At 34.3% G+C, this 16,620-nt stretch overlaps 1 protein-coding gene across 1 annotated transcript in view; it reads right to left on the bottom strand.

The window, feature by feature from the left end:
• The window catches only part of DPL1 (dihydrosphingosine phosphate lyase), a 239,884-nt gene extending 224,318 nt beyond the window's left edge, over nt 1–15,566 (bottom strand). The window contains exons 1-2 of the mRNA XM_089800114.1: nt 15,297–15,566; nt 15,106–15,151 (exon numbers count right to left, since the gene is read on the bottom strand). Coding sequence (XP_089656240.1) covers nt 15,106–15,151; nt 15,297–15,487 — 237 coding nt within the window. The 5' untranslated portion in view covers nt 15,488–15,566. The remainder of the gene's footprint in view (nt 1–15,105; nt 15,152–15,296) is intronic.
• Nucleotides 15,567–16,620: the final 1,054 nt, after the last annotated feature.

Raw genomic sequence — 16,620 nt, 5'->3', positions numbered from 1 at the left:
CAGTTCAAGATTTCATATGTGCAATATACCGGGTTCAATATATCGAATTTCCAATTGTCAAAGAAGAATACTGATAGAGGGTTGGTAGATCAACTTAGCAATCCTATCAGATTAATTGAATAATTCGTCTTTCAGCTTGAGATGTGAGAGCCAACATGGGAAAATAGATCTATGAGGCTATTTGAAGTTTACATCATTCTTTGCATGTGGATTTGGCCGACACATCACATGTTACCTAATATGTTCTTGAGACCGACCAGTGGTTAACTTAATTTTGATATTTGATATATATGATCAAGTTTTTTAGATGTTTTCGAATAGCGATGGATAGAGATGGTATGCTACTAATAAGATGTATATGTCGTGTATGTGAATGACATGTAATATTTTGTTCAATTGAAAGTTGAGCAAAGATATTGTATTGCAGCTACATGGAATAGTTTTGGCATGTATAGATGCTATGTTTCAGTTCATCATTTTTGGATTGTCATCCATCTATTTTGTAAGGCACTGAGTCTTCCTATTTTGTATTTGAGCAATGAGGCTCTAGGTAGTGTGCCTAAATGCATGTGTGCAATGAACCTCGATTAAGATAAGAGTTAATCTGTGTAATGGATACAATTGTGCATTTTAACAATCTTGATAGATATGTAAAGATATAAGAGCAATATATTTTAATATAAGAATAATTTAAAATACATTTTAATATTTGAATAAACTGCATTTGATCAATCTTGATAAATATGTAAACATATAAGAACGATATATTTTTATATATGAATAATTCAATATATATTTTAAATGTTGTGATTGTTTTAAGGGCTTTTCTCAACGTCAGGGCATTGATTATGAGGAGACCTTTGCTCCTACTACAAACATGAGCACAATCAGATTAGTCCTAGCCATGACAGCACAATTTGGCTAGAAGGTCCATCAGATGGACGTCAAGAGTGATTTCTTGAATGGTGATCTCCACGAAGAGGTCTACATGACGCAGCCTCCTGGTTTCAAGGTTGTTGGTAAAGATCGTTATGTTCTCATATTGATGAAAGCTCCTATGGCTTGAAGCAGGCCCCTAGGGCATGGTACATAAAAATTGATAAGTACCTTAGTGATCAAGGCTTTCTGAGTTCTTCAGACTAAAATTTGTACATCAAGACTACTAACAATGACATCATCCTTCTGGTTATTTATGTGGATGATTTGATCATCACTAGCAGTTCGACATCTTTGATTTAGGGAATCGAACAAAATTTATGCCAATCTTTTGATATGACAGATCTTGGGCTCATGCATTATTGCCTAGCTGTTGAGGTTTGGCAACAATCTTCTGATATATTCATCTCTCAGTCGAAATATGCTAGGGCTCTGTTATAGACAAATTATGTATGCAGGATTGCAAGCCTGCATCTACACCCATGGAGAAAGGTCTCAAATTATTAGCCAAGTCCGATTCTCCTCCCATTGATGATACTACATACACGCAACTAGTAGGCAGCAGCATCTACCTCTCTGCTACTAGGCTTGATATCAGTTTCGCAGTCAGCTATATCTCACGCTTTATGACAGCTCCTAAGACTGATTATTGGATGGCAGCAAAGCATGTGCTTCATTATGTGAAGGGCACTTCAGGTTATGGACTTCTTTATTCTTGAAGTTCTAATCCTAGACTCAGTGGGTTCATAGATTCAGAACAAGCAAGCTCTATTGACAATAAAAAGTCAATTTCTAGATATGTGTTCAGTTTGGGATCCGGTGCAGTCACATGGACCAATAAGAAGCAACAGGTAGTTTCTCTCTCCTCTATAGAGGCTGAATACAGAGGGATAGTCAAGGCAGGTTGTGAAGTTGTTTGGCTTCATCGGATGCTTGGGGATATGTAGATGTCACCAACAGGACCAACTACTTTGTTTGTTGATAAGAAGGCGTTATCAAGTTAGTGCAAAATCCAGTCTTCCATGAACAAACCAAGCATGTGGATGTTCATTGTCACTACATACGACAGTTGGTTGAAGATAGGGACCGACTACTTTGTTTGTTGATAAGAAGGCATTATCAAGTTAGTGCGAAATCCAATCTTCCATGAACAAACCAAGCATGTGGATGTTCATTGTCAATACATATGACAGTTGGTCAAAGACGGGACAATAGACTTGCAATATGTTCCTACCACAGATCAGACTATAGACATTTTCACCAAGCCTCTTGGTCCTGATAAGTTTGTCAAATTCAAAGGACAACTTGGTGTCGTGGATAGATTAACCTTTAAAGGATGGTATTACGATAATTAATAAGTGTCTATTATTAGTTAATGTTAATCTATTTGTAATCTATTGTAAATATTAGAATGTTTGTAATATTTAGTTAGTTGTAGTTATCTATTAGCTTTTTTCAGCGTTCTTTTAGCTAAAATAGAATATTTCTATTCTTTATGATTGTTTCCTAAGGAAACATCGCTTTATTCTTTTGTATATACAGAACTCTAGGTCTCTGTTAATGACAAGCAAGTATTTTACCAATTACTTCGTAATAGTAGCTCCTATATCAATCAAAGCAACTAATCACTGCCCATTAAATGGCCCTCTAATGTGTAGGGACTCATTCTTTTAAAAGCTATGTGATTAGGCAGGCTTCCCATCATTCTCATTAACCTTTTCACTCCTCAAAAGACTCTTACTCTTCCATCTCCTTTGATCTAGAACTTGAAGAACTGCTCTCAGCATTGTTTGTTTTGTTTAGTGAGCCATTCCGATTACCAAGTGTATTATTGGGCATACTCTGTTTGAGCTTACTCAACATTTGAGACATCGTATCAATCATGGTTTCAAATCTCATTTCCATCCGTGAATTTGGGCTTAAAGAACAAGCTCTCTCTTCTCATCGTCTCTAGGAGGTTCTTGATGCATGCCTAAGAAATCTGAAAATATATCTCTTTTGGAACTTATGGGGGCTGCCAATGATGTTTTCTCTATTCTCTAATATAGTATCTTTGTGCCCTCTCACTCATAAAAAGTTCGAGTCAGGTTTAAGGTTACTTTCACCGGATGACAGGAAAAATTTCCTCTAATACCACTGTAACAACCACAACTGGCCTTTTTTGAGTTATATGAAAAAATATAGAAATTAAAGTAGAATGACTGCTGATTGTTAGCTTCAAATACATGCAAATACATAGATTAACAAATGCAACTCTCACAACAGCAAACCATATGGAGTGGCAGGTTTAAAACCATTGCCACTCAGTCAGTACAAACTACAAACCATAAACCATGGAAGGAATAAAGAGTGTTCGTACGTAACAAAAGAGAAGGGGCTTCACCTCTGTCAAGACATACTTAATGTAGCTACTGAATTAAATGGGGGCTTGATACCATCGCCACTGAATTAGAAAACTAGTATAAGAACATTTGAAACCCTTCAAATATGGAGATAGCTTCAATTACAATATCAAAGATAAGAAATTGAAATCAGAATTTTTTATCATTAAAATCAGAGCAATGCAGAAAACTCACTTGAATTTGACAAGAAAAGGTACATGCAACTGTCAAAACCCCCAATGATCAATATTCAAACTTAACCAGAGAATATGTAATGTCCCTTTTTTGGCTAACTCAGAAAGCCGGGAAAATTACCCTATTCTTCCTTGATTAAACCCAAGTAAAGATGTTACACAATATATTTTGCTTATAGAAAAATATGTGTGTGTGTGTGTGTGCAAAATTGAAATTGAACGAATAGAAACATCTGATATGCAATTAAATTAAATGCTATGAATGATATTACTTTATCATTTATAGTATAAAGTTATGACACTGTGTCTGACATATGATATGCTTATGCAACCGATATATTGCTTCCAGCAATGGATTGCTGTGTCTGATATGTCTATCTGATTATGCAATGAATAGATATTGCTCAATGACTCTATGTTGTTTCTGGTTTATATTTGTATACTTGCAACTTCAATGATGGATGCTATTTCGGATTTACACTTTAGAAGTAAGCAATGTCTCCAATTATCACTTATAGTGCTGATATTGCTGTGTCTGATCTGAACTTTAAAACTGTGCAATGTTCAGGCTGTTCCAGATTTCAATCCTTGGATTATATGCCACCAATTATGCCAAGAGGCAATTTACTCTAATAGAGCAGATCCAACCAGATTAAGTAAAAGAGGTAATATCTAATGATGAGTTGAATGAACTATGGGAATGTCTTCTTATATTGATATTCTTGAATGAAGAATCGCATTGTATTGAATGTGACTTATGTCCCTTCATAATGACAGCTAATCATATCAATAATCAGCACCAAACGCTGCATATAGATCAGGTTTGTACATAGTAAGCATCACACTCTTTCATCACTAATTGCTGATCTGTTCTTCCATGCTTAATTGCATCAATCTTCTTAGTCTTCCCAAGGTAAGGTAATTGATTGCTGTCAATACCAACTTAATTCTGGACATTTATTGATTTAGCTTATAATCAATAGTAAGCATTCTCTTACCTTATATGACATTATTATTATTAATCGATATTTGGGCATTAGTAATGTTTGAATATTGGATTTGCTATCATAGTTTCTCTCTTACATTGATCTTACATACAAGTAAATATCTTCCATTGATGCTTGCCAGAGTCGATCGCATATTATTGTCTCTTCACACAAATCTCATCACTTCATTATTACTAATAGCAGATGTGTGGTCTCCTTACAATCAGTGTTTAAAAACACATTCTATAGTTTGATGCTAACCATCAAAAGGATATTGATTACCAACTTTATCATAATGACGATCTCTTCTCCTTACTTATTGATATAATGTACTTGATCATACTTGTCAATAATATTTAGGGATGTTGATTCTCCACAAGCTTCTGACTTAGTAAACCTAAGAACATTGTTTGACTACTTCTTATCAATCTTCACCCTTCACCTCAATCGATATGTTTGTGATGACTTCCAATCTGCATTATTAATCACTGTTTCTTTTACTGCAAATTCCACCATCAATCTTTGCCATGCGGTTGATAGATTTAGTTGCTAAAGATGACTATGATCTCTGTTTATCGATTGCAGTGATTGTTCATAGCTTCCTCAATCACAACTCTATCATGTTACTGTGACTGTTCTAATCTGATCATTATCTGCAATGATATGACTTTATTGCTTTATCAAAATTCGGATGTCATCTTGTCTCGGTTGACTGTGTTCATCTTCTGCTTACTTCTCCTTGATATAGAAGTTACTCTCTTGTTGCTGCACCATTCATTACTCTCCTTACTCTATTGTATCTCATTGAATGATCAATATCTCCAAGGTGATTGCTATATCTTTAATATCATCATTCCTTGGTTTAGTCAATTCTTATCATGATGGTGATGCTAATATTGATTATTATCCTAGATGCTTCCTCCTTGCTGATGGGTGTTGTTGATAACAGTGCTTTATATAATTTATGTTGTTGACCCAAATGTAAATATCTCTGCACATGGCATTTATTATCTTGGATCTCTTCATGGTATTGATTGTCTTATTGATAGAGATAGTATTCTTATTGGTGATGATCATTACTTGGGATCAAACCATTATTTATCTTAGGAAGCCATCTTGTTTATAAGACTTCACGGTTTCCTCATGTCTTACTCTCTTACTACTAACATTTAAATTAGTTACTTCTACTATTTGTACCAACTCCTGTCTGTTACTAGGGTCCAAGGACTGCCACTCCTTGTCCACAAAGGTATCTTACTACTTCAGTGGGATTGGTCCAAGAATAGGGACATTAAAAAACACCTCACATAAAGTGGTTACAGTGAGAAGACTTCAGATCTCAAAACAGTTTGACTTTTAAACTCGGGAAATCAGACCACACAACTGAAAACCACACTACACACCAAATACTCGAAACACACATCCGAAAACTCCTAAGTACTTCATCCCTCCAAATCAAAAACTTCCTAAAAGCTTCAAGAACCTTAATAATGACCAGAGGTGACACTAACTGAAGATCAAAGGCCTCCCACTCTCCTTAAGAATTTAAAAAAACACAATTCAAGATGGATTTAGGTTTAAAATATGATAAAAACCCGAACAAGAATGTATGGCATTACCCTACATACAACAGCTAAAACCATGGATTTTCATGATTCCTTGGCGGGTTCTCGACAATTCCTTCTAGGATCCGACCTGTGTTTGGCAAATAAGCTTCATTTTCATTATTCCAAAACAAGGGTGGATGATATTGGACTAAAGAAGAGCATAGCAAAGAATAACTTAGACAACACAACAAGGGTTCAGAATTCCCATATCTAGTCATTGTATTTTTTTATTTTAATGATCTGGTTTCATCCAAATTTGTAATATGTACTTGTAATCTTTGGACATTGAATAATTAATAAAAATATCAACCCTCAACAAGTGTCTCCATGTTTATTGTGTGTGTTTCTGAATCTTTGTCATTTACTTGGCCAGTCAGATGACTAAAAATCTTTGCAAAGCTTTTGCAATGTATCTTTTTAGCAAAAAAAAGGATATATATGAGTATACTTGTGTATTACTAACTACACTCAATCAATATTCTGCAACTATTTGTTGTTTTCTTGATTTTCTTGAACCTTTCAAAAGGCAAGCTTGTTAAATTTAGAGCCCAGCAATCAATGAATAACAGCAAAGAAAAAAAATAGTCAAACAGATCCAAGAGACACACGGAACTTTTCCAAAGAAAACCCTTCTAAAATGAAGGGAAAAACCTAGCCACACAAGAAAAGATCACTTTATTGATAATAAAATATTCAAGTGCAAGGCTTCCCACTTGATTTATTTACAATATGCCAAGCATTCATATAAATAGATTGTGTAAAACTCTTCATCTTACATACAAAAGTCTTTTAAGTCCCAAAAATAAGACCCTTGATATTTCCACATATTCAACACTTCATATTACCATATGCATGCCTCGTCGCATGACCTATGACACATGTCCTTTTACATAATATTAACTTATTATAATCACAAATATATCTTTCAGCTGAAGATGACCATAACGGTCATAACAAACATATTTCTATCTCAGAGATAAAGATCTCTATCACAACTACAAACTTCAACACTCCCTCTTAGCAAGAGAGAGATCTTTAGTCAGGCATGCACAGATAGCTGTAACCAAAGATAATAAATTAACATAACAAATGTTATCACAACATAACATAATCTACGATAGTTACTTCATAAGCACATAGAATGAAGTCGCACACATGACTTTCACCTAATCGCAAAGGGTGGAACTAAGGCTTTCACCTCAAACTTCTCCCAAAGAAGAATGCATTTCCACCATGCCTACTTGGAGAGGGTGGTCCACCATACCTAATCGCAAAGGGCAGAACAAGGGCTTTCACCTCAAACTTCTCCCAGAGAAGAATGTATTTCCACCATGCCTACTTGCAGAGGGTGGTCCACCATACATAATTGTAGAGGATGGAACAAGGGCTTTTACCTCAAACTCCTCCCAGAGAAGAATGCATAATAATTGACGTTTACTCTTAACAGAGACTCCCTCTCAGTAGGGACAACTTGAATCATCACAAGAAGATGGTTGACTATCGCATAGACTCACAAAGGGTCGAACATCTCCCTCTATCACATATGCCCCTCTGAGGTTGAATGGTCTCTCTTTAAATACGATCTTCCTCTTTAAATGAAGATAATGTACCACCAATTTAATAACAAGACTGCAAACAACATTGCAAAATCTCTCAATTTCCCATTGCACCCAGCAAACAAGAGAGATCTCTTTGAAGTGTGATCTCAACACTCATGCATGATAGGAGCATACTAGAATTCATATGATAACCATAGACCTCCCTCATTTACTATTTCCTGGAAATCTTTCCTTAGGAGAAGAACTTCAGACACACTTATGAAACTTCAAATATGCTAAAATTTGGAACTGTCCTATTTGACCAGATCCAGATTACACTATACTAAAAGTTTTGCAAAGCTACCAAATGTCAAATCCAAATTGACATTGAAATTTTGTTCTTTGTAATTAAAAAGCTTTATCATGGATTACAACACTTGGTCTAGTAACCCTATATCCCTCTTAACTGACATATAGACATCTTCAGGAAGCTCCCTCTTAATCCTTGTTGCCTTGGAGAAAATAGTTCTCATGAATTGAACAACCTCTAAGTGTCATCTCCTCCTTTTAGAAGAAATCAAATACAAGATACTGTGAGTCTTCATTCTTTAGCCTCCAACGATGACGGGAGTGAAGACACTTCGGAAAAAGTGGCAAACACATACAAATGCCTTTGAATTACTCTATCGATGATGATAAATATAATCTATGATATATGACCTTCTGCAATCATTGCCTACAACCGAAGCTTCACAATCATGAGATAACTATACTCGAAATCACCCTCAGGCTGTGAATTTGATCAATGTATAACATGAGATTGCAAGAAAATTTACTTCTGACTACCTTTAGCCCCATATCTCACCGTTTAAAATGGATGATTTCCTTTATGTTCTATCTGACGATACATTGGAAGCAATAACACTCAAATGTTGATGAATGAACACCTTCCATTAAGATTTAAAGTCTGAAACAACCTTCCCTATATACATACTACGATTACCAAATCATTCAAAGTAGATAAAGAAATGATCTCAAGAATCAATTTCATTCTTTCCTTTGACTTTCGATAGGATAAAAAAAAAAGGTCATACCATAACAATAAGAATTGATGGAAGCAATGATCTCCTAATGGCATCCAGACTGTCTGAAGAATATTTTCTCCCTTAAGCTTAGAAACCACAAACTAAAATGTATTGCTCGATTTTTGCAAAAAATCTCTCTTTATAGATTTGTCATTTTGTAGAAGAATATGATCTAGTTTTCTGAAAAGACGTTAACATGGATAGTGAAGAGGAATCCTAAGCATGCACCATCATGAATTCCATCATGCACTGGATGTGAACAGTATCCCGAGCATGCACTAAACCTGCCATGCAATAATAATTACGATGGCCTCTCTCACCACACCACTATATTCATAGCATCTTCTTGACGATTACAAGATGAACCCGTTAATTTTCCCGCAAAAGATCTTTCCTAGAGGGAACCAATCAAGAGAAAAATGTCAGAAGAGCAGAAGCAGTGAAGGCTTTTGCATCTTGATAAATTGCTCACTTCAGACAATCATAGGGGCACTTTGGTCTTGTGCAGCATGTAAATAGCTAGACATATATGAGAGCTCCCTCTCCAACCATCGAAAGCCCTCTTGGAAGTTGAGTACCACTGATGTACCTGGTATGATGCCATTCGCAAATGCATAGTTCTAAGGTAATAAAACATTAGTCCAAATAAATTGACATAACATTAAAGCTAATACAGATAACCTTACCATTTCTATTCTACAAAAAGTAAAAAAATAGCGATATGAGGCATCAACAAAAAACAAAGGACAAAGACCAACATCATGCCCATAAATGTACGCACAATGCCAAGTCATAAAAGCTTTAAAAAAATGAACGGAAACAACCACAAACATCTGCAAACCCCGATCCCAAATCCCGAGAGCAATTTCGCATACAAAAGTTTGATTTTAATAAGCTTCAATGCCCACATTAAAAACAAACAATATGAACATTTACATGAACCACAGGTGCATTTCCTAAACACGTCATAACAGATCGAATCATAAAATTGCAACCACACAATTCCATGAAATATATAGAATCTCAGGACAAGAAGCTGACACCAAAAATCACACAAAAATAATTCTAAGAAATGAATGATGTAGACAAATTGAATATGCAGTTAAAATTATTTCCTTATAAACTCTTATCAACCTACCTCTGATACCATGTTAAATTTAGAGCCCAGCAATCAATGAATAACAGTAAAGAAAAAAAAAATAGTCAAACAAATCCAAGAGACGCACGGAAATAGCCTGGGAAAACCCTTCTAAAATGAAGGGAAAAACCTAGCCACAAGAAAAGATCACTTTATTGATAATAAAATATTCAAGTACAAGGTTCCCCACTTGATTTATTTACAATATGTCAAGCATTCATATAAATAGATTGTGCAAAACTCTTCATCTTACATACAAAGGTCTTTTAAGTCCCAAAAATAAGACCCTCTGTATTTCCACATATTCAACACTTCATATTACCATATGCATGCCTCATCGCATGACATATAACATGTGTCTTTTTACCTAATATTAACTTATTATAATCACAAATATCTCTTTCAGCTGAAGATGACCATAATAGTCATAACAAACATATTTCTATCTCAAAGATAAAGATCTCTATCGCAACTACAAACTTCAACAAAGCTTTTACAAAGATAAAGATCTCTATCGCAGCTACAAACTTCAACAAAGCTTTTACAATGCATTGATTAAGGTATTGCCCTTGTTTCACTTGTTGCATCTTTGTTTGAATTTAAAATATTGTCCGAATGGATAAAGACACCAATTTGTTATTGACTTTTTCTTCCATCATCCTCTAACAATCTAAACAAATCAATATAAACATAGTCTAAAATTTATCCTTTCCAGTGTTTTACTAGTGTCAAATCTAAATTTATTTAGCATTGTAACCATTGCTATAAAATAGATTTAACAAACTTTATGTGGGAGATCATCTATTTTAATAAGGTGAGAGAGCCATAAACTCTCATGATTACAACCCTTTCAAATAGTTACAACCCTTCATCATTGTTGTCCTTTGACACAATCACAACATTTCATTATTACAACCTCTTGAGAGAGTCGCAACCCTTCATCATTTCTACCACTTGGAAGAGTCACAACCTTTCATTATTACAACCCTTTGAAAGAGTCACAAACCCTTAATAACTTTCACCTTTTGAAGGACTCACTTCCTTATTTTCATCTCTATTAATTCTTTCTTAATATACACCTTCCCTTTTCTATTTCTTCCTCTCACCCTTTCAAATGAAGTTATCTTCTCCCTTTTCTATCTCATGTTTGAGGAAGACACAACTTTTCATCACATTCCTTTTAACCATTTATCAGACTTTACTAAATTTGACTTATGTTTAATTTTATTATTTAAATTTTTTTATTCTTATATATTTGTTTATGATTAACCTATTTATACTAGAATAGTGTAAAAACTGAATACAACAGGTTCATCATGAACTGTTCACCATAAGCTACTGAAGTATCATACTTTTCAAACTACCATATCACCACTAAGCATGAGTTACAGGGTAGTCAACCCATTTGTTTAACTAGAAAAAGTACCAAAACAGTACCAGATTTATACTGTATACCCAAAAGATTTAAATAGTGCTGATTATCAAAAGATTTACATAGTGATTAAACCTATTTCAAAATAGAGACATTACATTATAACTTGAGCTATGTAAAGGTTGTGTCATATCATTTTATAGAATATTGTATTCATCTTGGTTTATGCCTGCACTTGTATCAATGAACCTGGGGTGGGTGTAACGTGATGCATATTATGTTTAGATGTACATGTGAAATTGTGATCTTGTGATCTTGGATTAGGATTACTAATTGCGTAAAATTGGAGTCTAGCATTTGAACTTCAAGTTATCCATGTTTGAAATGATATTAATTTCATTAAAATTTGTGTGTTTGAGTTGTTTTTACTTATTGTCTTAAAAGGGATTTAACATGTTTGGAAACATCTTAATTATGCCATGTATGGACCATATTTGCATGTAAAGTTGTTGTGGAGTAGAAGCTATGATCTGTTTATCATTTGATAGAACAATGATATGATGTCAAGAGGTCAACATTTTGTTTAGGAGTTGAAATTCTCTTTTGCGCTTATCATTTTGGGTGTATGACATCTATGCTTGTGAAGTATATGTTACTATTTGAACCTTGTTTTGATGGGGAATAAGATCTTTATTTATGCTTTAAATTTGAGCCTTGGCAAGAGTTGAGACCTTTAATGTAAGTTGTCAGATGTGGGTGATATGAGATATGCTTGTTAGTAGCATCTTTTGGGTTTAAAATATAGTCTTTTTTTGTGGTTTTGAGCATGGCAATTGTAACCTAGAGCCATAAGTAAGTGTTCAATTCAGCCCATTCCCAAATGACACTAGGATTGAGGTAGTTATGTTTTATTTTGCATTTAACTCTCATAAAGTCTGTTTAAACTCTACACTAATCCTTATACTTTCTTTCCTTGGATTGTTTATTACTTTGTGAAGTTGGATCTTAGTGTTTAGAGTTTGGTGAGGTTGTAGGCTTCTTGGAGAACCTTCATCAAGTGTTGAGATTAAGTTTAAGACTGCCACCAAGTCTAGAGACTTTTACTTTTGAAGGCCACTTGTTTTACTTGGGGTGGGTCTCTTAGGCAGTCTTGACAAGTAAATGGGCACCCCTCCTTGATAAAAAAAGCCAATCCTGCCTAGTAAAGGGACAGCCCTTAGGCAATGGGTACTTCCCAAAAAAATTGAAGAAAAATTCTTAAATGTATGTTGCTCCCCATGGTCTATCTTGCTTTCCTATCATCTTGATTTGAAGAATTTTGTATGAAGTCAACTAGTTGATAGTTTTATTGGTTGAGACTTTGAATCTCCCAACTGACATACCTCTTGTGGAGATAATCTCGGTGTTTGGATATCAATTACACATCCTGTTAAATATTGGTTAAGTTGTCTTAGGATCTGGAATGAAGTGGTGTGTCACTCCTATTCCTCCCCCTATGATTGTGATAGAATGGGATCATGGACTAGTGTCCAATATCCAATTTCAAGGAAATCTTATCCTCTTATATGAGTGTCATTCTGATTTTTTCCAACAATATGGTTTAGTCTTCTGGTTGTGTAACCATGCTTGATGCATTGTCATTATATGCCTCAAGTGTCATGTTGAATTGTAGCATCTCAAGTGCATGAATGTATAAAACAGCATGCTGATGTAACTTTAGATTGGAAAAATTTGTTTGTCCATTACACACAATCAATGCTTTTATTTAAGACCCCTGTGCCCTTTATTTTGTTTACTTTTTCCCTTTAGGTTTTTAAATTTATTTTTTTAATTTTAAGAGGCACGTTTTCAATCACATCAAAAACTAAAGTGTTAAAATGACGTTTTGAATATCATATAGACCCTATATAATATTTAAGTTGCTTCTTTTCAAAATAGAGTGATTAGGCCCACTTAATTATTATTTTTCTTATTTTATCTATTTTGCCTACAAGAAATAAAATTATTTTACTTGTTTTATCTCTTAGCCTACAAGAAATAAAATAAGCTACAAGTATTCAATTAATTCTTTTTATTCTTTAGAAGAGGACATGACAGAAATGCAGGAAGCGATTTTAATATCTCAAGGAACATTTGCAAGTAGCTTGAAACTATAAAATTTGTTTCTTAACCTTTAGTCTTTAAAAGAAAAGATGTTGAAAGACAGAGAGAGTGAAAGCATGGATGCAAGTGCATAGAAGGTTAGTAGGTAGTGTACGATAATGGAAGTAAAGAACAGGATCAGAGATCTATTCATCCCACAAGTAGTTTGTTGTATTTAACAGCTCTAAGCCTGATATTGTATTTGTTGCAAGTTTAGATCAAGATTTATGCAAGAATCAAATCAAGTTATTTTCCAACCAATAGAAAGGATTATGCAGTATGTGAAAGGCCCAAAGATTTTGGCACTGGGTTCCCCTTCTGATGGTTTTAGATTGGGCACCTTTAGTGACAGTGATGGGGTAAGAACCACAAATGTTTAGCTTGGCAAGTGGTGCAATATCAGGGTGTTCAAAAATCAAAAAACAGATTCTGTCTTTTGCAAGAGTGAATGCATAACAATTGCTTCAGTGGAATGCCAAACAGTATGGTTGAGGTAAGTATTATTTGCTTTTGGTTTCAAACATTCAGCTACTACAATCTAGTCTGATAACAAGTCTACCATAACAATGACCATAAATCTGGTATTTTGTGGTAGGAACAAACATTTAGATAATCTAATCCTGCCATTATGTCAAGCAATCAAGCAGTAGACATTTTCACCAAGCCATCAGCTTATTCCTTTCGACCAATATCAAAGTGGGGAACAAGGACAAAAATTAAATAAATAGTGCTATTTTTTATTAGGAGTGCTTCACATGATTGTGGAGAGCTATAAACAGTCCAGTTGTTAGAACAGTTTATTACTATCCAGCAGTTGAGTTAGTAGCAGAATAGTTGAGATAGGAGTTCAATTTGTTTAAGTAAATTAGGTACCTGAATGGCTGTGATGATAAATCAATTGACTAAAGAGTGAGCTTTTAGTTGTGATACTGCCATGATGTGTTGACAATAACCGTACAATCAATAGTAGTTAGCACTCAGTTAACAACTTACTGTTAGTCAAGTTGGTAAACCTGGTTCTTAATTTTGCCACTTTTTGCAGTCTGGTATAGTTTATCTGAGGTTGGTCTGAGTGCTTGTGCACTTCATAAATTGATAATTTCAAAAAGGAACCTTCGTAATGGCCATAAATGGAATTCTATTTTTAAAATTGTGAATTGAAATTGAAGAAAATTATTGAACTCCGCAAAATTGTACATATACACTTTTCAGGTTAAGCAATTTATTTCATTTGTTATTTTTCATGTTTGCTGTCATAGCGTAAAATACTTAGTTGTTTAAAGGTTCCCAAAACCAGTAGGCAATGCCTGTAGTTTCTCAACAGTGATTGCTGAGTAAATATAAAATAATGTACTGCCGAACTAGAAAACTGAGGAATTTTCTCGGCAGCCCTCAAATATGCATAAACACAACCTAGCTCATGGACTTCTTCAATGGTCTACTTCGTTGTAGACCATCAAAACCTCATGAACTCTTGGCCGAAACTACGCTGTACTCTGGAATACAGTTTCACAGTGACAGAGCATGAAATGTGATCTTTCAAGGTAAATCCATATTGTAGTTACAGTTGTCTCACAAAATTGCATCTACTTGAATGTCTAATAGTGTTTAACTGTTACATATGGAGTATTGGTTTTTAATGGAAAATCTAATATTTTAATTTTGAATTTGATCTCAATACTTTAAATTTCAACAACGAACAGATCAGTTGAATAAAGATGTGCACCTTTCCTTTTTCCCGTTCGATGTAACCAGTTACACCGGGAACCAGCCTACAGAAGAAGAGAACAGGCATTAAACAACACACACAAAATTAAGTTGCAAAATGATATTAAACATGAATCTGCAGACATTTAATAAGATAATAATAAGTCCTAAAGAAATCACTACACATCATAATTAAATTAAATTCTATACCTGAGAACGGCGATGGCGTTGGAGAAAAGAGCTCCTTTGATAGAGTGGGGGTGGTGAAGCAGGCGGAAGATCGGGGGGAGGAGTGAGGCAAAGAAAAAGGCTACAAAGGAAAAGAGAAGCAACGCCACAGGCTCGTACTCGCTAAGCCTCCGGTTTGCCCACGCCCTCCACATCGAAATTAATTCCCCCATTGCTCTCTCTCTCTCACACACCACCAATTTATGTTACCCTCCCTTCGCCTTCCCACACTCTGATAGACCTAACGATAATAATAGAAACAACAAACCGCATAGGTACGACAAGCAATATTTTGCTTGTTGACCCGCTTCGTTACCTCCTACGTTTCCTTACAATGAATTACTTTTCACTAGTCATCCAACAAGCTCCTCGCTCCGTCCCCCTTCAGTTTCACGGCCATACGTCCGTCTTACTGGTAAACAAATTCAAACGTCTCGTTGACTTATTATTATTATTATTACTTTATATATTTCTACTGAGGATTTTTAAACATGAGAGATAAATCGAGATCATGTTTCTATTAATTTTGGCGATCTCCATATTCTCAACTTAATAGCTAATGATATTATAAAAAAATTACACGGTTAAGGAAATCTTTTGACAAATTTTGAAAGATCAAATTTATAATATTAGACATGGTAAAAGAATAGATTGTGCATAAGATTAATTATTAGATTTAATTATTTTTAAAAATAAAAAATATTATTGTATAAACAATTTATGGATAATAATATATGAATATAATTTTGTATATTATAAAATATTTATTAAAGAGCTATGATGATCAAGATGTATGTTATCATATTTAAGCAATTAAAAGTGATACATAATATTACTATTAATTCTAAAAACATCATATAAGCTTGTCTAAGTTTGTCAAATAATTGAACGGCACGAACCAAGTTCTTAATGTAGATAGTATTACTAGTAATATTGCAACATTCTCTCTTGAATAGGTTTTGTTGAGAGTTCTCAATCTTGGATTTCCCTTGTATACCTTCATGCATAGCTTTCAAGTCAAATTTCTCATAAATCCAATGGGTTGTGTTAGCTTTCTATCACTTGACTACAAAAAGCCACATGTTCCCTCTTTCTCAATAGGTTTTCCCTTTTGTTGTATACAATATTGAACAACGCACATTAAAATTCTTACATATTCCTCAACTTAACTAGCCCCTTGAGAGTTTTACATTTTTTAATTAGTCAGACCATTTTTAACTTTTTTAGATTTTAGAGATTAAAGATTTAATCCATAACAAATATTGAAAATCTACATAATTTTGTATTGTTCATCAAGGTCTAGGTT

This window comes from Cupressus sempervirens, chromosome 9, assembly GCF_028749045.1.
Source record: "Cupressus sempervirens isolate cs-2001-9-10 chromosome 9, ASM2874904v1, whole genome shotgun sequence".
In the NCBI taxonomy this organism is placed as follows: domain Eukaryota; kingdom Viridiplantae; phylum Streptophyta; class Pinopsida; order Cupressales; family Cupressaceae; genus Cupressus; species Cupressus sempervirens.
Note: the sequence above shows the minus strand (reverse complement) of the source record. Positions and strands in the feature narration are given on the sequence as shown.